Source organism: Euwallacea fornicatus, chromosome 7 (assembly GCF_040115645.1).
Source record: "Euwallacea fornicatus isolate EFF26 chromosome 7, ASM4011564v1, whole genome shotgun sequence".
NCBI classification, from domain to species: Eukaryota; Metazoa; Arthropoda; class Insecta; order Coleoptera; family Curculionidae; genus Euwallacea; species Euwallacea fornicatus.
Genome location: NC_089547.1, coordinates 518,371 through 546,068, shown reverse-complemented (window position 1 = coordinate 546,068; position 27,698 = coordinate 518,371). Strand labels below are relative to the sequence as shown.

Genomic DNA, 27,698 nt, shown 5'->3' with positions numbered 1-27,698 from the left:
TGCCATCCTCAGATTGTGGTCGTACGCGTACTATTTGAACTCTAGTTGACCTTGCCTTATATTAGAGCACCTTTGTAAAATATCCATTTCCGACAGCAAAAATTTCAAAGTACAAAAGGGCATGGCCGCAGACGGACCAATCGCAAGGACATCGACAGCGACGAGAGTGAGTCCGACCAGGAGGCGCTCACCTCCAGCCGGACCGAGTCTTCCAATCACCTGGACCTCAAACACAAAACCCAAGGTAATGAATTGCGACCTCTGCCAATGGTCCCCTCTTTCAGCCTGAAGTTGCAGCCTTCATCTACCACGGTACGGCCCAGTCAAGCACTTCGTCCGACATTTCGCCCATGTCTGAACAAAAGTCACTGCCACGGCGCAACCGAAACCGGTTTTTAGCTCAAGGAGGCCGCTCAGGCTCCCAACGACACATCCTCAGTCATCTATCGGTGGCTGAGACGGCGTTCAGTGAGTCAGCGCCCAGTCCTCAGAGCGTTCCCGGACAGATAGAGCTGTCCGAAGCCGAGTGCGACATCGATACACTTAAGAAACTGAAGCTGGGCCTGCGCAGCTCGTTGTGGTCACGACCACAGCAGGGAGGGCAAGGGCAGCAGCCGCCTTCGGATTATTCGATCGCGGTGTGAAGAGACTGAAGGAGGATCCTCGCGTGAGGAGGAAAGAGGATGTGTGAGGGCAATAAGTGATACCGTTTCATTTCTGGTCTTTGGACACTTCAACAACATTAATGCGACTTCCAGAGAGCGAATTGGAAAGCGAACCGTTCTGACGCATTGACGTTGCGGTTATGATTTGGTACTCGCTTTTCCACGTTTCGTAGCACTCTCATTAGTACTTTTAGTTACCAATTTTACCGAAAAGTAAAAAAAAAACTATGAGATTAAGTCAAACGGTATTGGTTGTTGTCGGATTTGTTTTGTAAGAAGCACGAAAGCGGCAGTTTCACGGTGATTTCCGCTGTCTCAAGTGATTTTAGCCGAATTTGCATATACTGCCAAATATCCATAACTTTACTTAATTTCTGTACGTTGAGACAAGGAATAAGTTGGTCTCCTCTTAAACTTCATATGATTTCGTGCAGATCTATCGCCCTACTGCATCCCGGATGAAATCATACACGCTGTCCAGAGTAGTCCGCTTAACTTCTTTCAACCGTATTAAAGACGTCAATATCGCATTCAACGTTTACACTTTTTTCACCATAACCACCATCGTAGTCGTCCAGTGCCAGTACCAAAAAATAATGTTTTAGAAAAATAATGCCTGTCCGGGAATCAGGGTACAAAAATCACTTTTCGGGACAACACTATTCTCTATCAACTGCAATTCTTTCAAACTGTTCCATTAGCATTTGTTGTACCAGTGTATTATTTCCCAATCTGTGTACTTGTTCCTTATACCAACTATCGGATACTGTCGTTTTTGTGCCCCGAGAATTGCCTAGTTGTAAAATATCGTTCTAGTTTTACAGAAGAATCAAAATTTTATACTAAAGAATCAAAAATATATAAGTATGTTATGTTAAACTTCCGATGGCCGGTATGCGAAATACGGGTTGCGGCCGGTCTACGGACACTGCCTTTGTTGAACTCTTATTATATCTTTGGATAAAAGATTTTTGGAACCGTTTTCTACGAACCTACTAGTATATTTTTCACTGTTAATAAATAAGACTTCGGGGCGGGGCCAGCCGGACTTCGCTCAAGGCAGCTCCTATATCCCAATTAAAATAAACAAATAGTTAAGTACCTACACTATCTGTAAATCAAACAATAAGGAAAATCAAAATGATTAAAATGAAGAAATCCTGTACCAGAGTTACATAGTTCCAATAAAGAAGATGGTTAAAAATTGAAAAGCGTTTTATTTTATGACGATGTCCGTGTTTTTTGGATAAACCCTAAACGTGTTTGTTTTGGCCCCTTTCGTCATTTTATTGACAGTTCCCTCAAGGATTACTTTTTTTTCAATCCAAAAAATCCATCGTTTTATTTGCGTGTTTCTGAAGAAAAACTAAAAAATCAGCAGTTTTCTGTGGCTTAACTGACTAAATCAGTAGACCGGTATAGTGGAGAGATTTTGCATTTTACATCTGATCCTTTGAAAATTGCCAGTATTGACAATTCTTATAGAAAATTAAAATTTGTCTTCACTCGAAATAAAACGGAGTGACGTACATATACAGGGTGTCCTCGAATTACGTGGCCAAAATAATACCGCAGATTGTTTGAGTGAAAATAAGTCGATTTAACTAAACTTCCCTCAGTCCAAAAGTTGATAATTATGGAGCTACAGGGTGTTAAAGTTGAAAAAAAAATCACATTTTCTTTAATATCTTTCGATTTCTTTGAGTTAATTTCACGAAATTTCATATTTGAGGGTGTTTTAGGATACGAAATTCAAATTTATTAACGATTTAGTTGTTTCTTCTAGGGGGCGCCACAAGCGACCATTAGGACACATTTAAATCTCTGTAACTTTTTCGTGCCACGGTGTATATTATTTTGGTATTTAAAAACCTTTTTCCCTACCTTTTATACTTAGAAAAGGTATACTTTATTGACGTCGCTAGAAGCAACGGTTTTGGAGAAAAATGCATCTAAGCCTGATGATGCATGCAAATTACCTTAAAATTATTTTCCGTTAAAAAAAATTAAGTTTTTCAAAAATAATTATTAGTAAAGGTATAACAATAAGTTTTCAAAATCAGATATTATTTTGACTATTACAACGGCAAAGTCCATAAAATAACAGCATATCCACCATTTCAGAATAAGTAAATTTATTGGCCATACTTATGGATATTTACAGGAACAAGAAGCGAAACTGACAAGAAAAACTGAGGGCTAAATAAAAAAACTGACATTTGAGAAACAAATTCAAGTGTTAAAATGTCAATTAAAAACATAGCCAACTGAGTTATTTACTTAGAAGCGCCAACGCAAATATGCAGCGCATTAGAATTATGCGTTTTTCTCCAAAACCGTTGCTTCTAGCGACGTCAATAAAGTATACCTTTTCTAAGTATAAAAGGTAGGGAAAAAGGTTTTTAAATACCAAAATAATATACACCGTGGCACGAAAAAGTTACAGAGATTTAAATGTGTCCTAATGGTCGCTTGTGGCGTCCCCTAGAAGAAACAACTAAATCGTTAATAAATTTGAATTTCGTATCCTAAAACACCCTCAAATATGAAATTTCGTGAAATTAACTCAAAGAAATCAAAAGATATTAAAGAAAATGTGATTTTTTTTTTCAACTTTAACACCCTGTAGCTCCATAATTATCAACTTTTGGACTGAGGGAAGTTTAGTTAAATCGACTTATTTTCACTCAAACAATCTGCGGTATTATTTTGGCCACGTAATTCGAGGACACCCTGTATATACTGGTTTTGATGAGGAAAAACTTACATGCAAGTTTTATGTAATTTAATATACAGAGCGTTTTTTTAAATTACTGGGAACACGTTTCGGAATGTCCAAATTGCTGCTAATTCTCAATATAAGCGTCCATTAAGCATTCTTGGACATGTATATTATTCTAACTTGATATTTACCAACCGAACTCATTTATTAAACTTATACGTTTATATCGTGAAAAAATAGGTGCTTCCCATACCGAACCCATACTTTTTTTATAAGTTGGAATATCATCCGATACTTTAGATTGATAAATCAGAGGCCAACTTACTCAATTTTAAAATTACTCTATCCGTAGGTTTCCCTGCATTTACTACCATATTTTTATGGTCCTCTGGCAATAACATATTTCTACAATACCATCGTCCACGACGTCTCGCCTCAACCTGAAATTGTAAATATAGATAGGTACGTTAGTGATGTAATTCAACTATGCGCACACTTCGTAAAATCTAAAAACGGATCGTAAAAATAATATACACTTTTATTACTATTTTTTAAACATTAAATATAGGCTCTAAAAAGTATTTCTTTCTTAATAAAACTTAGAAAATATGTTCTACACAAACTAAGTACAAGTTTTGTAAAATAAAAGATGTCAATTCCTTTAAAAATAAAAAAAATATCTGAACGAAATACGAGGAAATTAAAAACGCTCTTATCCCCATTTGAACCTACAGGGCCGTTTTCTACTTAATATATGGCGGTTCGTGTAAGTGTCCTATGATGAGGATCATAAAAGACAACATATCGACAGTGGATCATGATTTATCTTTCGGAAAGAGTTTCAGTGCAACGTTCCATAATCTTACTAAAAAAAATGACAACATTGAAGTTTCATATAGAGCACACGATAAATTCTAACATTTTTTGGAATCGCCTAGAAAATCTAAGGATATATATTAGAGGTAATAGCACTTTATGATTCTCGACTATTCTCGAAATACTGACGTGCCAAGATTTGAAATCTTATAATTTTGTTCCTCACATTTCTTCCCTTGGTGTCAATTTTTTCATTTGTCAACTTTTTTTAATAGATGTAAAAAAATTGGCAGATATTAAATTGATATTTCGGTTGAGGTTGAAAAGATGACAGGTAGAAACTAATCGCAAGTTATGACTCTCGAAATTATAGAAAATTTGAAAACTTCCAGGTCGCCATTCGTTTAGGCAAATTTGACAAACTCTGCACTTGTCGAATTATTTGTAAAAAAAATTGACCGAAAATACACCAATTTCATGTAAATTGTCTTTTCCAATTCTCCAGAACTTATAAATCGAACACTTACGCGAACCACCCTGTAATGTTGAATAAATACTATACCCAAACACTGCAATAAAAATAATACTTCTAGGAACACATATTTCTATCGAAAAAACTCTCAGTCTTGGCAGCCTAAACAGCCTTAAGGCACGACTTCAGCGTCGTCCCAGAACAGTCAAACGAGTTGCGCATCTCCGGCAACTGCGACCAGATCAATTCCATCCTAATTTGCCAACTTAATTTTAAACCAAATCAAATCACTAAATTTTCGACTTACCGCAACTTTGCCGGCACTTTGAAGTTGACGATGCTCTGAAAGAGATCGTACTGACTCGTGGATACTTCGCAAATAGTCTGAAATCGGTTCTTTTAACAGAAAGACCTAAAACGTTTTCGAAAAATAAATACCTGCGCATAACTTAAAAAATATAGAGCGGAATCCTCGTACTGGTCTACGCCACTGTAATGCACGTGCGGTTCTGTCCTAGATGCGGCTAAAAGGGCCTAACAACACAATTTTTAAGTTCTATTTAATGCTATACGTACAGCGTGTTCAACAGTCGATGGCACCTTGAGCGTTTATGGAAAACTGTCATCAAAAAATCAAATGAAACAATATTTTATAAAAAACAAGAGTATCGATTGTAAAAAGAGCTCGATCTTAGCGAGACACCTCCCCAACAGGGCACGGTATAAGCTGCGGGTATTTGATTTTCCAATGCATTTAGCCTTTGTCCTCGAACTCTAGCCCATCCATTAGCGATATATAAGTATAGTTTCTTCACAGGACATGAAATCTTTGGCAGGTACGTGGTTCAAATAGGAAAACAGAAGTTCTGCCACGGAACGGAGACGCTCTAGCACACGGTTCTCAAATACCTCAATTAGGAGTAAGAGAAAAAATGCCCACCAAACCTGCGAAACCGAGATACATAAAAAACGGTGAGTAAAAAACGGGTTAGTTCAGGTTCTCCACTGGACACAGTAACCATAAAAAATTATTTTTTTATGAGCCCCCGTGTTTATTATTATAAAAAAAGGGCATTGAAATTACTTTTAAATTATGTATTCAGACTCGCACGCTTATACCTGAAGCTTATCGGTTTCGGATTAAATACAGTTTTCTGTAGAACAATTGTTTCTCCACGATTAAATTTAAATTATGTAGTAGACCGGACGACAACACTGATTTGGTGTTTGTTTAATGTGTTTGATTAAATGCCATGTAAGAACAACTCTATTGAAGCAACATTTTGTACGGAAAAAAACGAGAATTTTAATTAAATTTAGAAATCGGTCAGGACATAGACATAAGAGAGTATTAAGTAAGCACGATTATAAACTAATCGGGGTCTAAAAATGTTCAGGGAGTGGGTGCTATTTGAAATAACAATGTTGCTGCTACTTTTCAATATAAGCGGCAACCTTGAAATAATGGAAATATCCGAGATGGATAAGTCAGGCTAATTTACGAACCAAATTTTCAGAACAAACCTATATTTTCTATAAACGACTAAGGTCGGTTCGAACACTCTGTACGTTATTCTAACTTTAAAGTAAATTATAAATCTCGGATAGCTATGGTGGGCAGACGCTTTCCCCTATATAAACAGTGAACAGTGATCAATGATCTATAAGAACTGGATGTGGGATCGTATTTTATAGTTTTGCAGTCAAGTTCTGGCAAATGAGATATGAAACTAGGGGAACGAAATCGGAGGAAATGACTGTGATGTGATTTGCCCAATTAAGCCAACTCGTAACTGATCTCTCTACCTCTCACCCGTTAGTCAAACTTCTCGCCTATTAAAATACAAGAGATCCATTACTGTTTTCCATGCAGAACCGAGATTTTCTTATAAATTTGTGTAGAATGTAATTTCCACAAACCTCGTTGCCAATCCTGATGGCAGTCAACTCTTTCACAAGCAGCAAGGCGCCTTCGCTCAATTTGGACTGAGAAACTGACGTTGTGTTGCTATCATCAATATAACTGTAAATCATAAATTTTCCACTTACAAAAAACCCATAATTTAAGCTAAACGATACTTACCGAGACAAACAATTAATGTCCGGTAATATAGAGTTGAAAGATTCGGTGGGCTGTGTATGGAATGGAGATAACATTTTGTTCTCCGAAGTCCAGAAGCTGCCATAAGGGAGAATTGCTGACAAAATTGCGAAGGCGAGTTGGGCACCGAGGCGTCCGTAAAAGATCGGCCTGACATAATTAGTTCATTTTGTTCAATTTTCAAAATTGCAAAATACACACTATTTCAAACGTTAATGGTCTTCATATTATCAATATAATAGGGCCTTTTACACGAAATATTCTTAGAATATCAAAGCACATTTAAAAATAAAATAATATTATACAAGGTGTTCAAATATGTGTCGAATAAACTATATGAGTTGTATATCTCCATCAATTTTCATAACAAGCCAGATATTTCCTGTTAATAATTCATCATGCGTCATGCACCAACCATCAAACATATTACATAGTTCTCGGTGGAAGACCCTATATAATATTTTGGGTTGATTTCCTCAGCCCTCATCCTCACCTCGGAACACCATCCTCAAATAAAGGTTCCACCACCAAACTTCTGGGGATTACCACCATATTTTTGGACGGAATGTACTTGATCTGAGGAGTCTCTGCCATTAGCTCCCTCAATACAATCCCTTCAGGCAACGCATTCAAAAGCATTTTCTCCTCTATACGTCTACGCAATGTTATGGCGCTCTTCACTCCCTCGAAAAGATCCAACTTGATGATTTTTAAGGGACTGTAAAAGTCCCTCAGGAATAGTGCAGTTTTAGCGCTCTCCGGAAGGCCAATGTGTAGTTTTATGGTGTTTAGCTACACAACAGATAATGGAATAATGGAAAAATTAGGAAAGTAGGAGTATTGAACGTATACATCATATTTACTGTACTAAATATTTTAGTAGACATTAATTCAATATAGCGGCTCAGTAAACTATCTATAACTTAGGAATACTAATTTTTTTTTTTATTTGTAGGGAGCCGGCCATACATTAGGAGTGTCCATATCTATGACGTATAAAATTAAATCACCAAATATATGAAGTGATAACGGCGTAAAACTTAAGGATTCTATTCATTAATAATTCCGCCAGTTCGCTTATATAAGTATTCGCTTAAGTTTTACCATCACTTGGTAAGTAAAACTTAGTGTTAGCGTTCCAGATGGAGGCCGGGCGTCTTTTTGTAAAACATTCAATGGAAGTGACGCCGTGTACCCTATCTCTCCGCCATTTCATTTATAGCGTATCCAAAAAACCAATTTTTATACATTACAATTTACTCGTGGGCAATTTTCAAATTGTACAGCTCACAACCTCCTGTCCTCCCTCCTTCCCTCCATCCTTCCCTTTAAATTTCTTTTTTTCAATGCCATTCATCCGCCATCTTGAATTTTAAGACCACCAAATGTATGTCAAAAAATTATGTTTTCGACAAGTGACGGCAATTTGATATCTTAAGTCTTATATATGCATCGCTGAAAAGCGCATGACGAATTTCTAGTGACAAAATGGCATCGCACAGGTACTAATCCATGGCGCTGTTTCGTTCAAAAGTATTGGACCAATTTTAAAGGAAAATCACCAATTGTTTGATATCTCCTGTCCTTCTGAATCGTTGAATATCACATTCAAAAAATATAGAAGAAGGGGGGGACTTTAGGAAGGCACAGTATATGGTTGTAAATAAAGGAATATTTTAATAATAAAAATATCGATTTTAGTTAGTTTTTCTAAGAGTAGTAAACTGACCTTGTCCGCCAAATGCATCTGCAAATGCGAGGAGCGAGCGAAGGTGTGCAGCTTCTCTTTGACAATGCCCAAAATCAGACGGAAGGTGGCATTCAAGGTGTCTCGTGTCTCTTGGGTGACCGGGTGACTTTTTTCCAGGTGGTACTCGGTGGCCAAAGGCATGTATTTCCTCACTAAAGAGGCGCATAATTCCCATCTTTTTGTTGATTTCGGGGCACCTTCAAGAATATTCAAATTTCCTAATCGATTTATGTCTCTTGAAAAATATATGTTGGTGGGAACTTTTTTTTATTATTTTACGCAAGAAATATACCCACGCAAGTAAAACTATACCATTTGCTCGGGAAACGCCCAGTAATATTTTTAATGAAAACTATTATAAATGTCGACTTTCAACGACAATACTGTTCATTACGTAAAAATTTTCGTATTTACCATATTCCTATTAAATTATCCATAATCATACATACAAAAATTTTGGGTACTTTTACGCATTGCCTTGTAGTGACAAAAGGGGACCAACGTTTTGAATTCTTTAATAATATCCATGGGTTAAACTAGAACATGTTTAAAGCGTCTATCAATAATTTTAAAACAAAGTTGTTGAAAAGATGTCCCAATCACAAAAAGGCAAATGCTGAGGTAGACCCGTTGGTCACGACCGACGTGCGAATTGAGGTTACCAAGTCAACAAGCAAGATGTGACATGGCGACAGAAAAGTACATTAGGTTTGGAGTCAAAGCGACCAACACATGACCATTGTCAATTAAGGGAACCTTGTACCAAGAACCTATCTTTGCTAAATTTTCAAGTTTGTGAAATAAATGTTGATTGGCCACACAACCCTGGATTTCCCTTGCCCTTTCGGGTCAATCTAATTAATTCCAACTAAAGCCATCATCAAGGATAGCCAAACACAATGCGCCTCCCTGAATTGCCTTTCTAAACTTTCACAAAGAGCACGGAAGTTACGATAATGTACAAAATCACACTCCGCATATGTATCCCGCTAAATTTTTATTGGTATCAATTGTTATGTATCTCAATTAATCTCCATAAATTTTATTCGCTATAAATTCATTCTTTGACACTTGAACATTCTGTGTAATATAAATTTAGAAATTTATCTCCCTTGGATGAGTTACACACTAGAGATGCATGCGACGTAAGATATGCATCGTGAGAGGTATGTGCTGCGTACGACTTGAGAACATAAGCTCAGTCGTAGTTAATGCAAAAATTCTCAATACCTAAAAGCGTGTTTTTGGGGTGCACTATAATAGTACACCCTAAAAAATACACGTAAGTACTACAAAATTTGCTTCACCTAAGCTATACTTACCATAAAGCTCAAAATAAAACGAATTCACTGACGAAGTGTAAATATCAGACAAATAGGGCAAATACTGCCTGACCAACGTCCATATGAGGTATCCGTTCAAAGTGCGCCGGTCAGTGGAAGATATTATCTGAGCCACCTCGTCCAAGTACTCCTGTGAGGTCACTATGACCTCCGTTGTTTCGGACACAGTTATTTCTGAATAAATCTCTTGTAGGATGTCATAGAATGGAATCTGAAAATGAACTCTGGGCAAAAAGAAAAGGAAACGTGCGAAAATAAATTTAAATTGCTCAAATTGTGATTTTGAGCTATGTTCTTTAGAAGTTAGATAGAGTTTCGAGTTTACTAAGAGCCCACTAAACAAAGAGTAACCGCAATTACCGTGCTCGTAGTAATTTTCAAATGCTCCAAAGCGGTGCTGTTTCGCTTGATCGGGTTGCACAAGAGAGCCGCATCAGGAGTAACTTCCGCGATCCTTTTCTCATAATTGAAAATGTCTTTGGCGAATTTGGCAGCCTCGTTCCGACTTGAACTCAACGAAATCACCACATCCCTGATGTAGCCCATGTATGCCAATAGCACCTGCACTGAGCCAAGTCTTAAGTGTGGCAAGAATAAGAGAGAATAATCGATGGGGTCACCTTGTCCTCGCTATCCCTGAAATAGTAGTCCCTGTCGGGGAGTCCCAGACCGGAGGGAGAAATAATCATGGAGTGGGCGTTGGGGGTGCGTGGGTCGGGTTCCACGTGGACCCTAAAAAATGGAGAGACCCCATAGCGGACTTGCAGTTTGGAGAGGACTTCCATTCCATTGAAGTCAATGTCGGTCCAGTCCCGAAGTATGTACCAGCCTCCTGAAGAAATTGCATATATAGAGTGTTAATTAAATACATGTTCTAATTTCAAGGGATGAATCTTTAGTTAATTTTATCACAAAAAGTTCCTATGAATGTAGGTCCGCAATGTTTTCGTTTAGTAATTAGAGAATGTTAAAATTTCATTTTTTATTTGTTTCTTTTTGGAACAGATATATAATCATCAGACAACATTTGGTATATGGAGATTTTTTATGACGCCAAATCTAAATATTGTCTTAATTTTCTGATTGCTACCACATACAGAGTTCCGTCACATTTTAATTGGACCTAACTTTGTCGCGCTACACTGTATGCTACTTTCGTATTATTACGCTTATTGCACTTTTACTTCTATTGAAAAATGGTACTCTTGGAAAATGTCTGTAGAAGTAACAGTTTTGGAGATAGACGGATTTGCAATTAACATGACTGGGATAAAATTGATTTAATAATAATTATTGAAAATAATTTAATATTATAATAGCTGTGGAAAATGGCCACCTCCGACTTCTTGTACAAAACTCCGGTGGAAAATGAAGACCTGAGAAATGGATTGATCGACTCTTATATGAAAATCAAAAACATACAGGGTGCGTTCGAGAGAGTTCTATAATATCTATATTATCGAACAGAATATATAACCTTATTAAACAGAATCAATGTTGAGAAGAATAGATGCATGTATAGAAGTCGCAGGGGCCATTTTCAACAACTATTATAATATTAAGTTAATTTCGTTAATTTCGATAATTGTTATTAAATCCGTTTAACCCGAGTCATGTTAATTGCAAACCCGTTTATCTCCCAAACCGTTACTTCTACAGACATTTTCCAAGAGAACCTTTTTTTAATAGAAATAAATGTGCAATAAGCCTATTAATATAAAAGTGGCACTCACCAACAATAACTGCAGACAACCAAACAACTAAACCAACAAAATATATTAAATATTTAGGAGCAACAATCGGCTATCAAATGAAATTCACAAAACATGCACAGGAAATCAGGACGGAAATTAAGAAAAGAACTAAACACTTCAGGTTACTCACGTACAAAGATAAGAGAATTAGCACGGAGACAGCCACCAAAATATACAAATTCATCTGCAGACCACAATTAGACTACGGGCACATAATAACAGTAAACACCACAGAAAAAACAAGTAAACACATACACACTACAGAACAGATTTCATTAAGACTAATCACAAAACTAAGACACCCCGACAACCCCCTACATAACCCATCCAACCAACTACTATACCAAAGCACCAGCATGACAAGAATAACGGAAAGAATTCTGGACATGCAAACGAAATGGAAGGACAATCCTGACAATGGGACAATAGTAACCCCACTGTGTCTGACAAGACAAACGAGACAGTCAAATCTCCAATTCCCCAATACAACCCTGATAGAGCACTACAGCCTGTAAATGTAAATAATGCAACTGATTCAAAATATTTCTATTCTTTCTTCTTTTCTCTCTTGGACAGTATGAAACACTAAGTTTAGTAATTTGCATCATGGGCAGAAAGATCATCAACGGTCGATAGCCCTTTTCCTTGTGGAAATAAAGAATATATATACAGGGCTGCTCATTAGTGCGTCAAAGTGCGATATCTCAATAAATATAAGTTTTGGAAGGAAATTTGTCTTAGTAAAGTTTTTAGGGAATGAAAGGAACGTATTTTTAAATTATTTTCAAATGTACAGGGTCTGTCATAAAAGTGTGGTAGTACCAAATTATGTTTTTTTAAATGGAACCCCCCAATTTTTTTGCCATTTTCGGATTTATCGTCAAATTTTAAGGCTAGTTTATGAAATAGGTCTTATATAAAAAATTTACCATTTTCGAGTTATTTGTGAAAATTCGAAAATTTTGATTGCTGCAAGGTCTCACGGAAATCAATTCTGTTTTCTAACCATTGCGAATTTTGGAATCAATCTTATGAGGCTCCAACGCGACATAATAAGCTACGTTTTTACATGTTTCAGTTTAAAAAGAGTTTTCCGTAACCCTCGAAATAGGCCTCCGAAGTTGTATGATTTCAATCTTCAATAACTTGCTTATTTCAAATAGAATGCCCTGCCCTGAAATAATGCTTAACGGCGTTTCCGGGGCGGAAGAGGGGAGGTGGTTTTAGTGGGTAGGCGGGCGACTTCGGCCATTCCGGAAACTCGAATCCCACACTACCTGGCCCCAACCACACCCTGGGTCAGGTGTCTTTAGAAGAGTTCCACCTCGCAAAAAAAAAAAAAAAAAAAAAAAAAAAATAGAATGCCCTACTTTTCTCGACGGCATCGTGTTCAGAATCCAAAAACCCACAACTTTTGTTAACATTATCCTATCCCTAAACCCAACCGTTTCTGAGCTGCTGAAAATTGCCCCTTTATTTAATTTATTGTAGATACAAATAATATTGTGAACATAATAATAATTTGTTATAAATAATATAAAAATAATAATACAGTCATCGAAACTCACTTTTCCAATACAAATTTAGATTTTAAAAAAATTTATATACAGGGTGAGTCGGGAGGATCGTGCCAAACTTCAGGAGCGTGTTGTACATGAAAAATAAATGTAAAAAACTCAAATGTTGTTATCCGATTTTCGTTTGTTTACAAGTTATAGCGTAAATAAATTTTTTTAACTAGGATTCTATTTACCATAAACGTACCTTTGGTATTAGTGATATTGATACTGCTTGATGTTTATTTTCGAGTTCAATTAAAGTGTTACAAGATGCCAAACATTTATTCAAATTTAGAATATGCAAATATGGTGTTTGTTTATGGTTTTTGTATTGGGAATGCTAGAGCTGCTGCTGAAGAATATCGTCAACGGTTTCCACATCAAAGACATCCTTCTAAAAACGTATTTATCCGAGTGTTCAACAATTTTGAAAATGTTTAGAAGTTAATGGCAATACTTTTGAACATTTACTATGATATCCAAACGTTAATTTATGGAATTTCTTACGAAATTTATAATTTTTTTAAATTTTATGTTTTAATTTTATTTACGCTATAACTTGTAAACAAACGAAAATCTGATAACAACATTTGAGTTTTTTTACATTTATTTTTCATGTACAACACGCTCCTGAAGTTTGGCACGATCCTCCCGACTCACCCTGTATATACAGTCAGTGAAAATGAAACTGGTACATCTATATAAATTTTTGCGAAAACTGTAAAATTATGTTCAAAACCAATGATTTAAAAAAAAATCGATTGTACTTGATAAACAATCTATAAATAAATACAACAATTCAAGAAATTTTATAAAAAGTAAACATTTATGATGTTATTTTACAGAATTCTTCGAATATGTTTTCCTTGATGGTCAAAATTAAACTCGTACAGTATTTATTGTGTTCTTCTGACAGGTCCCAGAATAAAAATTAAAGTTTGTGAGTATTTTAATAAACTTAATAATCTTTTCTAAGTCCACTTTATCTATTTAAAATCTAAATTATACAAAAATGAGTCGCCAACGCGGGCAAGTAAGTGTCGCTAAAAGGGAATTGATAATTCATCACTTGCATGCGGGAAAATCATATCGCCAAATAGGAAAAATTGTTAATAGATCTCACTCAACTGTTCAAAGTATCGTCGATCGTTTTTTATATGAACATAGAATACAAAACAAAGCCCGCAAAAGTCCCAAAAAAATTTTTAATGACTATGATGAGAGGTGGATTTTACGTAAAGTTACTGAAAACCCTAAAATATCTGCTCCAAAGTTAACGAAATTGATAGAAAAGTATTTACACAAGAGTGTGAACCCCCAAACAGTGCGAAATCTTTTAAATAAACATAATATGCATGGTAGAATACCCAGAAAAAAACCATGGGTTAGTAAGAAAAATCGTACCGTACGATTAGCGTTTGTTGAAGACTATGAAAGTAAAGATTTTTCCTTTTGGAAAAACGTGCTTTTCACCGATGAAAGCAAATTTAATATCTTCGGGTCTGATGGGCAAAACAGGGTGTGGCGAAAACCAAACGAAGCCTTACAACAAAAAAATTTACGCGCGACTGTTAAGCATGGAGGCGGATCAGTCATGGTTTGGGGCTGTATGTCAGCAAATGGACCTGGCAATTTACATTTCGTCGATGGAATAATGGACCAAAATATGTACTTAGAAATATTAAAAAACAATGTTAAACAAAGTGCCGAAAAGTTACAGATTGACAGGACATTTCATTTTTACCAAGATTATGATCCGAAGCATAAAGCTCACAGAATTCGGACTTGGCTTTTATATAATTGTCCTAAGGTCATAGAAACACCTCCTCAGAGTCCTGACTTGAATGTTATAGAAAACTTATGGAGTCAACTAAAAGTTGGCATAAGAACTCATGAGATTTCTAGTAAAGAACAGTTAAAAACGGCACTCAAGGAAGAATGGGCCAAAATAACACCTGAATTTTGCGAAAAATTGGTCAAATCGATGCCGAATAGATTAAAAGAAGTAAAAAGAAACAAAGGCTTTCCCACAAAATATTAAATAAATGGGTGTTCATTGACATTTATGTTCATTTTGTTAGTGTACGAGTTTAACTTTGACTATCGATAAAAGCATATAGTGAGAGTTTTGCTAAATAACATTGCAATTTTTTTTTATTTTATAAATTGTTTGAATTTTTATATTAATTTATAAGTTGTTCATCAAATAAAATCTATTTTCCCATTTGAAACCACCTAATTTGAACATTTTTTTACAGTTTTAATAAAAATTTGTAGGTGTACGAGTTTCACTTTGATTGACTGTATATATAAAAGTGGCATTAGGGTGTAGCCAAAAAAAGTTACAGCTAATTAAAATGTGATGGAATCCTGTATGTAGCCCTCTATATCAGTAATCAAAAAATTAAGAGATATCTAGATTTTGCGTCACTACAAAGCCCCGGTAGACCAAATGTTGTCCGATTAATACATCTCTGTTCGAAAATTTTCAAAAGGCACCAAATTAAAAATGAAATTTTAACACTCTCTAATCCTTAAACGAGGACGTTGCGGACTTCCATTCATAGGAACTTTTCGTGATAAAATTAGTTAAAGGTGCGTCCTTCAAAATGGGTACTTAATTAACGCCCTGTATAATAAAATTCTATGGTAGGAAAAACTTCGAACAGTAATTAGGTAGAAAATGAGAAGAAAGTAAATGCGCGTAACAGAAAATGTATTTTATTGAACGATCCGGTCTGTAACACGACCTAGGAGGCCCTTGATTCGCCGGCAATGCCACAGTAAATCGCATTCTCACTTTCTTTCGATCTTAAAATTACAAAAGTGACTCACTCATTCGATCGCCGGTTAAACCGGGCGTACGCGCAATTGTCGGCGTAACTGACATAAGAATTGCGACATTTCTATATAAAAAAAAAATACAGCGAAAGTCTCAGCAGGGAAATCTCCCAAAAAAATGTCGAAACTGCCCATAAATTTTGACTCCCCTCTATAGCGCGAAGAAAAGAAAACGCGTTGTCGTTTTCCTCTCAAAATTAACCGCTGGCCAATGAATAATACAGTTGTTATTTAGTTATTATTTAAATTAGACAATGATATTCTGGTTTCACCCCAAAGACCAACCAGACTACAACGATGTGATTGTGTGAAATCACGAGACGCCACTGATCTTAAATCGAAGAATGCGTGTGTCCATCGCCCACATGGACTAAGACAAAAAAATCTATTAAGAGGCGCGAAATGACCCAAATGGGTCACATTTGCATAATAGTCGGAAACACCGCTCACGCTGGTACCACTGCTATTTGAAGCGTGATCTATGGGACAGTCGGAAAGTGAAATGGAAACGACTTAAAAACTGTATTCCGCCTACTAAAATTGCGAGATTACTGCAATGGCCGTAGATTTCTCTTTTTTGCGGAAAAACCGAAAATGTAATACACAAATTCCATTAGCGTTTTAAAGTGTAATCCCAGGAATTTGCAAAAATCGTATGGCGATATTGATGCAAATGAAGCAGGTAGCAAAACGACTAGTTTTGATAAGAACGTTTCCTGTTTTCGAAAAATTTCAATTTAATTGCGCTTTGAAGGCCTAAAATTACTATTAACATACGAGTAGGTCTACAGTAATCGCCAATGCAGACTGCGCCACTCAGCCGCGCCCGTAAAGTTTTGATGAGGAAGACAGATTTTTTCCTAATTTATCACAAATCGGAACCCTACCGGACGATATTCCATAGTGACGAAACCCGATCGATTTTAATAATATTCCTACAATAAATAGTTAATAAAAAAACCAATATGTATCATGTCGACAGAAACTAACTACGTCACTGGATTGCTGGATGGAAAATCACTCAGGTGCTATAGAACCTCAATTACTTAGTTTAAACGTTCACTTATCCGACACATGCACAAAATCACCTGCTTCGCCATGGGTATAGCTGATGATATCTCATTAGAATGGAACCAGCCATTAAATAAAATAACTCTGGTCAAGCCTAACCACCGCAACAATAGAAATGCGAATGTGCATGCAAAAATATTAATTATCTCTCTTCTAAATGGACTTAAAATCGCTCATTAGCATGGTTATTGGTCAAGAATTACACACTATTTGTGAATTTGTCCCCATTTGTAGTATGGCCATTTTAATCGAAGCAAACTTAGCGGCGACGTCAGTTTTACACATTAGAAATCTGATGGTTAAAAATTTTCGGTCATGCAATTATTGTCTATCTATCGGCCACACCCATGAAAATTCTCAACTAGTGTTACAAACTAATTATACCACTGCATTACAAGAAAAAAATATATAAACTTTCAATCTTAAAGGTGCAAAATAACGTGGTAATAATAGTTCTTGAATACTTAACTTAAGTACTTATAATAGCTACGGTAGTCTATTGAAGCAAAAGCTTTAAAAATTCTTAATGAATATTGGCAGCAAATTTAAATAAATATTTGGAATTGAAATTTGGGACTGGCCGTCTTGACAATCAGATTTTAATTCTATTGACTGTAATTAAGAATTATAAACAACCAATGATAATCCAGTCACAATAAAACTATCCATACATGTACATATATATATATATATATAAGTATATATATGTACATAGATATATTAACTTATATATATATATATATTTGTTCTGGCCTCGACGTGCAATCGTAGGCCTCGACCACTTTCGATACCAATAATATAGATCCGGCGAATACTGAGGACGGGCGTATCCGCAGGCCAAAAGGTGAAAGAAGAGATGTCGTCCGAAATTTCTCCAAAAAAAATAATGCAAAAGAGTCACCTCACATAACTGATTTCTTTGTTAACCGCACGCAAATATTTGTTCAATAAAATGAAGCAGAATGACAAATACTTGACAATGGGTGCATTTTTTGCCACAGTTAAGAGGAGGGAAGAAAACCGGAACAGTGCCGATTTTTTGGGTTATTTGAATCGTACGAAGGCAAGGTAAAGAAAGAAAACTTACGCGATTCGCTCTCGATTATTTGGGTGCGTATCATCAGTCGGTTAAAGAGGGGCACCCTTCTCAATATAAAACCAGCTAGGACAAACCAGAATGACCAAAACTTCCGGTTTAACGGTAACCGCGTTACCGACTAACATGATCGCCTTAGTGGTAACAGCCGCAAAAATCCCCGATTCGATCAATTTTTACAACTCTTACATTTCAGATAATGCTGTCTGCTGTAGCCCTTTCGCAGGCCCGTCCTGAGGCAGGATACAGCTATCCTGTACCTGCAGGACCTACCCTATCATTACCTGGACCCAGCATTGGAGGCTCCCACGGGATTAGTAGCATCAACATTGGAACCTCCGGCAGCAGTCATGGCACTGATATCAATCAGATCAGTCTTACCACTTCGGGAAGCGGCACTCTTGGTCTCTCAGGAGGACCTTCCCCACTTCTCCATGGAGGTTCTTCATCGCTTCTTCATGGAGGTTCTTCATCGCTTCTTCATGGAGGATCGTCGTCGCTTCTTCATGGAGGATCGTCGTCACTTCTTCATGGAGGATCGTCGTCGCTCCTACACGGAACTTCTTCTGGGCTTATCCACGGAGGATCATCTTCACTTCTGCAAGGAAGCTCCTCCGGACTTCTCCATGGCGGATCAACTTCATTGGTGCAAGGAGGAAACTTTGGATCCTTCAGTGGATCAAGCAGCTCCTTCACGGGTGGTTTCTCCTCAGGATCAGCCTTAGGAGGCGGCTCCACTCTGGTACAAAAGCACATCTATGTGCACGTACCTCCTCCAGAGCCTGAAGATTTGCAACCGCAACGAATTATCCCCGTGGCTCCCGCTCAGAAACATTACAAAATTATATTCATTAAGGCCCCATCGCCACCCACTCCCACTGTTCCAGCCATTCCCGTACAGCAGCAAAACGAGGAGAAGACCTTGGTGTACGTGTTGGTAAAGAAACCCGAGGAAGCGCCAGAATTGACCATCCCTACACCTGTGCCCACGCAACCCAGCAAACCAGAAGTATACTTTATTCGCTACAAGACTCAAAAGGATCATTCAGGAAGCCTTGCTGGATCCTCATTGGGTGGAGCAGGACTTATTGACGACAGCAGTTCCGCCCTGGCGGGTTCAGTTTCAGGGGTAAGCGGTGGACTTACCTCCTTCACCTCATCGCATGGATCCAGTTCGAGTAGTTCGTTCATTTCCGGCTCCTCGGCAAATTCCGGGGGGCTGAGTACATCTTACGGGCCTCCAGGGCACGTTCCAGGGCCGTACTGACGGTCGAGAAGTGAAAGTGATGTCGTAATTTAAATAGTGGCTGGCAAAAAGACATTTATCTCCCGTGATATCATTTATCATTACACAGGTAGGATTTCGTATAACTTAAGATTCGCACTATCGCACTAAATATACCATTATGCCATATTAGAGGATTTAGGGTCATTTATTAATTATGGATTAGTCTTGTAATGTGATACGGTGACAAAAATTAATGTTAAGGTTTAATTTATAATGAATAAATATTTTTTTATATTTTGAAAACTTTGATTTGAATATTAGCTCGAAATTCTTATGAAACTTGTCTAATATTTGGCATTTTCATAAACCAAACGCATGCAGAAGAGGTCTGAAAAATACTGAAAAAGACTTTTATTTTATTGACGAAAAAGAATATTTTTGAATAGACGGAATAATTTGAACTCTGTATTGAAAATAGCAAATCGAACATTTCCATTCTTTTCAATCAGATGGTAAGCAACAATAGTCCAAGAATTTAAAAAATATAGTTCTACCAAATCTTAGGCATATTAAAAAAAAATAGCAATTTTAATGTATAAAAACCAGAGGCGTCTACAGCTAATTTTTCAAGCCTAAAGGTAGTACAATGGTTCTCATTTTCAGAAGGCTTAAGATTTCACTATTTTTAGTTTTCTAAGCGTTGAGGTCCACAGTTATGCCAGCGTTCATCCTCCAATCAACTGGATACTACAAGGATGTATTTTGAAAATTTCTCCTTCAAATTTTTGAAAAAAAAAATTGTAAATACGAATTAAAAATTTTTGTAAGTAACTAAAATGGACAAATTGCGGCACTACTTATTAAGTAGAATAAGAGAAATGATTATTCAGTGAACATTGAGACAAGCAAGGAAAAGACAGAAAAATAACTATTTAGACTGCCGCTAAAACAAAGACGATTCACATTTGATTTTCAAAGTACCAGAAGAATTTTTTTTAACAATTTAAATTCAAAATTCATTTTCAACGCCACTTTTTTGGATGTGCAACAACCGACCTGCCTGGCTTGCAATTTTAATTGCCAAAAACGTACTTCCTGCTCTGATTTTTAGAAATTACAAAGTTTTCTAAGCTACCAAATCTTGATAATTGATTTATAACACCTAATGATATGTTCCACCACTAATTTAGATCTACGATAAAAATTTTTGATTTCTACCAAATCAAGGCGTATCAGGTCCAATTTCGATAACGGGAAACATAGCAAAAAACAAATAATGCCTACTCATTTTTTTTAATGTGTAATCGTTACGCACCTTTTCTGCTGGTCTAGTTGTGGGACAAAATTTTTTGAATTTCTATTAGACATTTGAAGAACAAACAAAAAGCACATAAAACAAGGTTTTCCTGTTAGGAGGCACAATTTTAAAAAGTCGCCAAATGTTTTTAGCCAAGCAAAACTTGAGGTACAGGAACTTTGGATTTTAAGAAGTTATAAACTGAGCAATAGATATACAGGGTGTTTCCTAAGTACGGTACATAACTTCAGGAGCGTATTCTACAGCTAAAATAAAGGTAATTTTGTTATATAAACTATATCCCAAAAATGCTTCGTTGCGGAAATATAGAGTGTGAAAATTTCTTTAAAAAATTACAATTTTTTAAATATTTCCGAAACTACTTGAGACCTTTTAATGAAATTTTGCAAGATTTGAGAGTTAGCAACGGTGCGTATTTTATGCTAAAACAGTGGCTGCTGTGTAACCATTGGCGTACGGGCAGGATAATTGCTGGATATTTTAAAGGAAAAATGTAATTATTTTCCAATATTTTGTTCCTTTTTTAATTATGTGTTCGATTTGGAAGATAAAAAGGTCTCTTAACTTTTTTTCATAGGACGCACCGTTTTCGAGTAAATAAATAAAAAACATTGAAGCTAAATTTTTTCAGTCTTTTTTATTATTCTTAAGAGAAGAAATACTGGTATACAGACATGAATTTTTTTTTGTTAAGTACTTACCTGTTTGGTAGCGAAATTGTCGACATTTTACTAGTCACCAACACCGTTTATTTATCTGTGAGTGAAACATTAAATTTCAGACAATAAAATTTTCACACCCTGTATATCCGCAACGAAGCATTTTTGGGATATAGTTTATATAACAAAATTACCTTTATCTTAGCTGTAGAATACGCTCCCGAAGTTATGTACCATACTTAAGAAATACCCTGTATATTCGAAAAATGAAGAACTTGATTTTATTAATCAGGTCAAACTTAATTTATAAATTAAGAGACGTGAAAGAGTTTTTCAAATAATAAGTAACCAAAGACATTTTTAAAATCTTTTGGTCTAAAATGAAAACACTGGAGACACATTCAGCAAAATGAACAACTTAATTGGTTTTTCAGTTCACTCATCACATATTGTTTGCATAACATATTAGAAAATAAAGTGTTTCTATTTTTTTTTTATTTGAACGAAGCCGTTCCTTAATTAACAATTTAAAATAGGAGTCGCTATTATTTAATGTTTGAAAAAAATCCGTAACCTAGAAAAAATGTATGTCAATGAATTAATTGTTTATGTAAAAAATCACAATACAAAGTAGTTTTTTTTTTTTTTTAATCTCAAGATATAGATGAAAATCATATACACTCATTGCTTAATAATACACATTAGCAATCCTTACAATTTATTTGTAATGGAACCAAAATTTCACGAAATGCACTTTATACGAGACAAAAATTACAACAATGTAAAATAATAAAAAAACGATGCGCTGAAAATACTGGGCTTGAACCAATATACTTTTGTGTGTTTCTTATAATATTTTAACACTAAATTAATAATATTCACGTTGATTTATGCTTTATAGAGCATTAGTTTATTATTTGGATTAAAAAAACTTCATTTTCCGATTTTTCCCACAACACTCGGATGACACTCTTTGCGTCTACCAAAACACGTTAAATCGCTTAAGTAAGTGAAGCTTCCGGCATAATTTTCCTGATGATTTCTCTCTTTTTTAGTTTTTCTTTGTTGCAAAACATATTTGTTGCTACGACTTTGGAAATCGTTGAAAGCCTCGATAAACTATTATTGAGAGTTGTAAACACATGTTTATGTAAGGAAATTAATTACAGGACCGTACTGGAAAATTCTTAAAACTGTCTTAACGATTGGTAATACGATCATGGATCCCGCCCTGGTGTTACTATTTACTCTTTAAGATCCTAATGTCACGCATTACGTGGGTATACAGGGCCAAAGTTAACATCGACTAAATAAACAGGAATTGCTGTAAAAACATCTTCGATGATTCAAAACGCAACAATTTACCCAACTTCAGTTTACAATATTTGTTTTACTGGAAATTTGGGCTTTCACTCCAAACTTTTGCCCAATATATATAACCCTGCAGAAATAAATTATCCTAGTGAAGACTTATTGTCGATACTATGAGGTCTTTTCTGCTCTTTGTATGTAAAAGTAACTAAGAAAATTTTGAAGATTGTTATAATTTTTTGTGCTACAGTGTGTTTTAGGGTGGGCGCGTGGTCGACCAGAAGCCACCCTCCCTTATTACTACCAACCTCCTGTGAGACCTTCAATACCAACCGCACAAGTGAGCCAAAGTTACCTCCCTGGAGTCCAAACTTACAACAACGTGATTCCAGCTACTTCGTATGGGACGCCGATACTGCGAACTCCTATATTGGGGCAAAGCATCCCATCCAGGTTAGTTGACACCGTAGAATATTTGCACACCATGGAAACATATTTTTACTTTATTGAACGTTTAACCGGTAAATCAGAATCTGAAAAAGCTCAAAAGCGGTTGCACATATGAATAAGTTGGTTGTGTTCACCTCAAATTACTACAAGAAATTCTTTCAAGTTATTTATAATTATTACAAACCCTTTATTGAGTTCATTTCTGGTTGCCACAACTATCAGGTGTATAAATTAATTCACGGCCTTTTTTAAACAATTTACATTTTTATTTATAAAAAAAAGAATTACAATTTAATCATCAAAATAATTGCCCTTAGTTTCAATGCATTTCTGCCATTTATGAGCTAATTTTCGAATCCCGTCTCGGAAGAAAGATAGTGATTTTGATTGGATAAAATCTTCCATTGTTTGGTAGACTTCTTCGAGACATTGAAAGTGTGTATCAACCAGGTGATGTTGTAATGCTCGAAAAAGGTAATAATCAAAAGGTGCAAGATCTGATGAATACGTCGCATGAGGGAGAACTTCCCAGCCCAACGCGGAGATAAATGTCAATGGTGTCTTTTGCCGTATGTGGTTGCGCGTTGTCGTGCAACAAAATGACTTGCCTTGTTCCACTACCATTAAGGTAGGTCTTTTTTCCTCAATAGCATACCTCAATTTTATTAATTGGTCTTGATAACGGTTAGCAGTAATAGTTTCTCTTGGTTCAAGTGTCTCATAGTAAATTACACCTTTGGAATCCCACCAAATACTCTATAACAATTTTTTTTCCGTGGATGTTTGGTTTTGCAGTACTTGCTGATGGTTCTCCCGGATAAACCCACGATTTTTTTCTCTTAGGATTGTCATACAATATCCATTTTTCATCTCCAGTAATAATTTTACTTAAAAAGTATTTTTTTCTCAATCGCATCAGTAGACTCATTGCAATTTCACAGCGCTGATTTTTGTTTTCTGAGCTAAGATCATGAGGTATCCAGTGACCTTCCTTTTGTATCTTTCCGAATTTTTTCAAACGTATCCAAATAGCTGGTTGAGTCATTCCGAGTGCATCAGCAAGCTCTTTTTGTGATTGACAGGGATTTTCATTGAGTAAGTTCTCCAACTCTTCATCGTTAACCTTTTCTGGTTGACCGGGGCGTATTTCGTCTTCAAGATCAAAATTTCCATTCCGAAACTTTTGAAACCATTTTTTACACGTACTATAAGATACAGCATTCTCTCCCAAGGCTGAACAAATCATGTCTTGCGCTTCTGCAGTATTTTTTTAAAGTTGAAAAGTGAAAAAACAAGAGTGCCTTAAGCGCTGCTTGTCAGACGACATTTATAACGTTCTTCGTGGTTAGATTAATCAAATTAAGTGGTTTGATAGCTCACAGATGGCGCTTCAAAACGGACTATACAGTTAGAAAAAATTGTAAATATAGAGAAGTGTTTTAACCAATTTTATCTAAGGGCCGAGAATTAATTTATACAGCTAATACTTTTATACATCAATTCAGGTTACAAAAATAGTTTTTATTTGACTTAAGATACTCCCCGTTACGATGAAAATGTTGGTGTTTAGTTAAGGATAGTCTTGATTACTGATTAATTGAATTCTATTAGGTCAGTTCAGTTTTCTTATGGTCATCTATCACAAAAACTTTCTACAGATCATTTTTGATTGTATATTAAAAAATTAAGTGGTCAGTTTTTGATTAGCTACTTCGTGAATATCGATGACATTAATTCAAGTAACTTCTAATTACTCAAAAAAATGTCAGTGAGTTCGGAGCAGATTACTTGAGATTACTCCAAAAATGTTGCCGGTTTACTTCTGATCTCACATAGACTTACTTTGTTTAATATTAGTTGTTAATTAAAAAAAAAAAGATACATTTATACAAAGGTTATTTCTGATGAATGTTAATTATTATGTTGGGACCAATTTGAGTTGAGTTCTATAAAATAACGTGATCAGACCAATTTAGGTGACTACAATAGTCGGTCCATGGCGCACCACAAGAGGTTGGGGAAGTAAAAAATGGTATCATCCATTAAAACGACTATCCTGTAGTAGGAGCCATAAACCGGACTAGGGTTAAGATCTTTTCAAAATCGTGAACAAAGTTCAGTTACTTTGTGCTAATTCGGACTGAATGTCTAGAACATTTCAATTGTTAGCTATTAACTAAACTGACCTTAGCCTCAACAAGCTAAACTTATTTTCTCATTCTCTATTAAATCACTTGGCAGAATGTAAATTTTGTAGAACCTACGACTTCTCAAGCCTAAAAAGCCAATCCGAACCGTTGGTAAGCGTGCAAAAGCACATTTACGTGCATGTACCACCTCCCGATCCTGAGGAATTACCCCAGAAGGTACCAGGTACCCCTCAATTAATTGAAGTCCTACTACTAGACACCGTTAAATTGCAGCTTCGGCAACCTCTAGTTACTACCAGAAAACACTACAAAATCATCTTCGTGAAGGTGCCTTCGTATCCGACTGCTCAGTACGTGGCCCAACCACAGCAAGAACTCCACCAGGAAAAAACCCTCGTTTACGTGTTGGTGAAGAGGCCTGATGAACCTTCGGAAGTGAAGGCCAGTCAAGTAGCTCCGGCCCCCTTAGATAGGCCTGAGGTCTACTTTATAAAGTATCGCGGGAAGCAGCAGCGACAGGAGATCGCTTTAGGGCCACAACATGAAGACGGAAATAGCGACTCAATGGTGGTTGACAGCTCAGTCAAATCTCTAAATCAGGGCTATCGCTATGACAGACCAGCAGCCGGAGTGCTCAAATAAATAATATAACATAGTTTTTTTTGCCTTATAGAATATACTTCAATCTAGAAATAGAAACTTATATGTGTAGCTTATTATTAATGGTAGTTTATTTATAAGAAATCGAAAACCAAATGGATCATATCTCGATGATTTTGAAAGCTTTCCAGAAATAGCTTTCGATGCGGACCACTTAAGCTCGATGGGGCTTCTAATGTTAACACAGGACTAAAGCAACATTGTTTCATGTTGATTACGAAAATAAAGGAACACCGGCTTTAAACCATATTTTGACCGGGATATTATTGGAAAATTTCGAAAAGTCTGAGGTTACCGACGATTTTAAATAAACACTGTATATTTTTACAAAACTTCAAGACCTAAATTGAGAAAGTATGATGTTCCGAGTGTTCAAGCGAAAGTGAGTTAAGCAACTTTTGAGATAAAAAAATAACCATAAAAATAATGGAAAATTATAGATTTTAGTGGTGCTGGATGAGTCTGTAAAAGTAACTCAAATCCAGAACTTACAGCTAAAGTACAAGGCGTTCAAAAATTTTGTTCAAAATATTCTGGGAGAGACGGTACATACAAAAATGGGAAAAACAATTCTATAGACAGGTTCAAAAATGGTTCGTTACAGATATTATGATTGTGTTTAAAGAGCTGTCAATATGTTTTAATGCTCCTATAGACTATGAATTATTTAGTGCAGAAGTGGAGCAAACACACTACTCTAGGATAAACATAATATGACGCCTTAGAGGGTGCTGATTATCTAATTGTTGAAAGTTGCTCATTGAAGAACATTTCATGCAGGCTCTCACTTATTTTTCCCAAAATGTTATGTCCTCAAACAATTCTCATCAGTATATTTTCAACTGTTACCGGAATATCATATTGTCTATATCCTTCAGAACAGTACGCACCCCAAATCTGGACTAAGTAACACCCTAACTTCGACTTGAGTGACGAATAATCTCCTTTTGTGTTTTTGGGTGCTGAACCTTCTCTAGGCATATCTTGAACAACATTTTGCAACACACTGTATACCCCGAATTCTGTAGCCTACTGAGTAATAGGGAAGAACAATATCTGCATATACATGTTCTGCTACCAAGACGTCTTTATGGTCAATACCACTTATGTTCTAGACAGTAACAAGCATTTCTGTTTAAAAACGTGCCAACATGAACTTTTATTTAGTAATAATTACAAAACTTTCTAAGTATTGATACAAATTATTTTGATTAATATAATTGAGATTATTGCCAATTTACATGTAAATTCAGCAAAATCTAATAATACAACTCAATTAATCTAAATTCAGCCATAAGTTTTGAGGCTAAATAACGATTCATGCATATAACTCAGTTATTTATCATTCGCGAAGCAGCAAACAAAAAAAACTTGACATTGGGTGTATGTGCATATTCGTATACAGGGTGTTCATTTCAATACGAACTATCCGGAATATCTCTCGAGTAGGAGAAAAAATTTCAATAATGAAAAAAGCCTTTGTTTAAATATATAGGGGAAAGTTTAGTTTGATATTAGAGAAAATGGTATCAATCGCTCTCTCCACCCCAGCTACCCTCAATGCAATATTTCAAATAGTACCCCTAGTCGAGTGGTACATCCCGCAAAGCGGAATTCAACTTGCTATGCAACTGTACCAAAAACACTGAAATGGGTTAATGGACGCTCAAAATGTGAACCGTTGTTAACGAGGCAATAATAAAATCACCAATCAGTAAAATTTCTGGTAGGA

At 36.0% G+C, this 27,698-nt stretch overlaps 4 protein-coding genes across 10 annotated transcripts in view; 3 read left to right on the top strand and 1 right to left on the bottom strand.

Moving 5' to 3' along the window:
* Positions 1-1,876, top strand: part of Dscam2 (Down syndrome cell adhesion molecule 2) — a 133,984-nt gene extending 132,108 nt beyond the window's left edge. For 5 of the 6 annotated variants that reach the window (XM_066283885.1, XM_066283882.1, XM_066283884.1 and 2 more), the window contains 2 exons: positions 97-244; positions 298-1,876. In XM_066283885.1, the coding sequence (XP_066139982.1) occupies positions 97-244; positions 298-644 (495 nt within the window). In that variant the 3' untranslated portion in view covers positions 645-1,876. Of the gene's footprint in view, positions 1-96; positions 245-284 lie in introns of all 6 variants that reach the window. The other variant, XM_066283887.1, reaches the window with a different exon arrangement.
* Positions 1,877-3,907: 2,031 nt separating this feature from the next.
* Positions 3,908-27,698, bottom strand: part of goe (gone early) — a 36,778-nt gene continuing 12,987 nt past the window's right edge. The window contains exons 4-13 of the mRNA XM_066283901.1: positions 10,490-10,701; positions 10,230-10,430; positions 9,849-10,080; positions 8,506-8,723; positions 7,270-7,568; positions 6,759-6,926; positions 6,596-6,698; positions 5,114-5,209; positions 4,983-5,059; positions 3,908-4,928 (exon numbers count right to left, since the gene is read on the bottom strand). Coding sequence (XP_066139998.1) covers positions 4,838-4,928; positions 4,983-5,059; positions 5,114-5,209; positions 6,596-6,698; positions 6,759-6,926; positions 7,270-7,568; positions 8,506-8,723; positions 9,849-10,080; positions 10,230-10,430; positions 10,490-10,701 — 1,697 coding nt within the window. The 3' untranslated portion in view covers positions 3,908-4,837. The remainder of the gene's footprint in view (positions 4,929-4,982; positions 5,060-5,113; positions 5,210-6,595; positions 6,699-6,758; positions 6,927-7,269; positions 7,569-8,505; positions 8,724-9,848; positions 10,081-10,229; positions 10,431-10,489; positions 10,702-27,698) is intronic.
* LOC136340071 (uncharacterized) lies at positions 18,180-19,721 on the top strand. 2 transcript variants are annotated; one of them, XM_066283792.1, is made up of 3 exons: positions 18,180-18,331; positions 18,387-18,654; positions 18,727-19,721. In XM_066283792.1, the coding sequence occupies exons 1-3, from the start codon at positions 18,272-18,274 to the stop codon at positions 19,455-19,457; spliced, it is 1,059 nt and encodes a 352-aa protein (XP_066139889.1). In that variant the 5' UTR covers positions 18,180-18,271; the 3' UTR covers positions 19,458-19,721. The 2 variants fall into 2 exon arrangements, with proteins under 2 accessions (XP_066139889.1, XP_066139888.1); XM_066283791.1 differs by having other exon boundaries at positions 18,387-19,721.
* LOC136340136 (uncharacterized) lies at positions 22,718-26,022 on the top strand. The gene is made up of 4 exons (XM_066283952.1): positions 22,718-22,900; positions 22,957-23,159; positions 25,414-25,522; positions 25,580-26,022. Exons 1-4 carry the CDS (start codon positions 22,880-22,882, stop codon positions 25,946-25,948), a joined length of 702 nt encoding a protein of 233 aa, XP_066140049.1. The 5' UTR covers positions 22,718-22,879; the 3' UTR covers positions 25,949-26,022.

Bases quoted from the DNA above. Each gene is read 5' to 3' on its own strand.
- LOC136340136 (XM_066283952.1), top strand. From the start codon at position 22,880: ATGAGGTCTTTTCTGCTCTTT. The intron at 22,901-22,956 runs GTATGTAAAAGT...TTTGTGCTACAG, and splicing joins TGAGGTCTTTTCTGCTCTTT to TGTGTTTTAGGGTGGGCGCG. The intron at 25,523-25,579 runs GTACCAGGTACC...GTTAAATTGCAG, and splicing joins CTGAGGAATTACCCCAGAAG to CTTCGGCAACCTCTAGTTAC.
- LOC136340071 (XM_066283791.1), top strand. From the start codon at position 18,272: ATGACCAAAACTTCCGGTTTAACGGTAACCGCGTTACCGACTAACATG. The intron at 18,332-18,386 runs GTAACAGCCGCA...CTTACATTTCAG, and splicing joins CTAACATGATCGCCTTAGTG to ATAATGCTGTCTGCTGTAGC.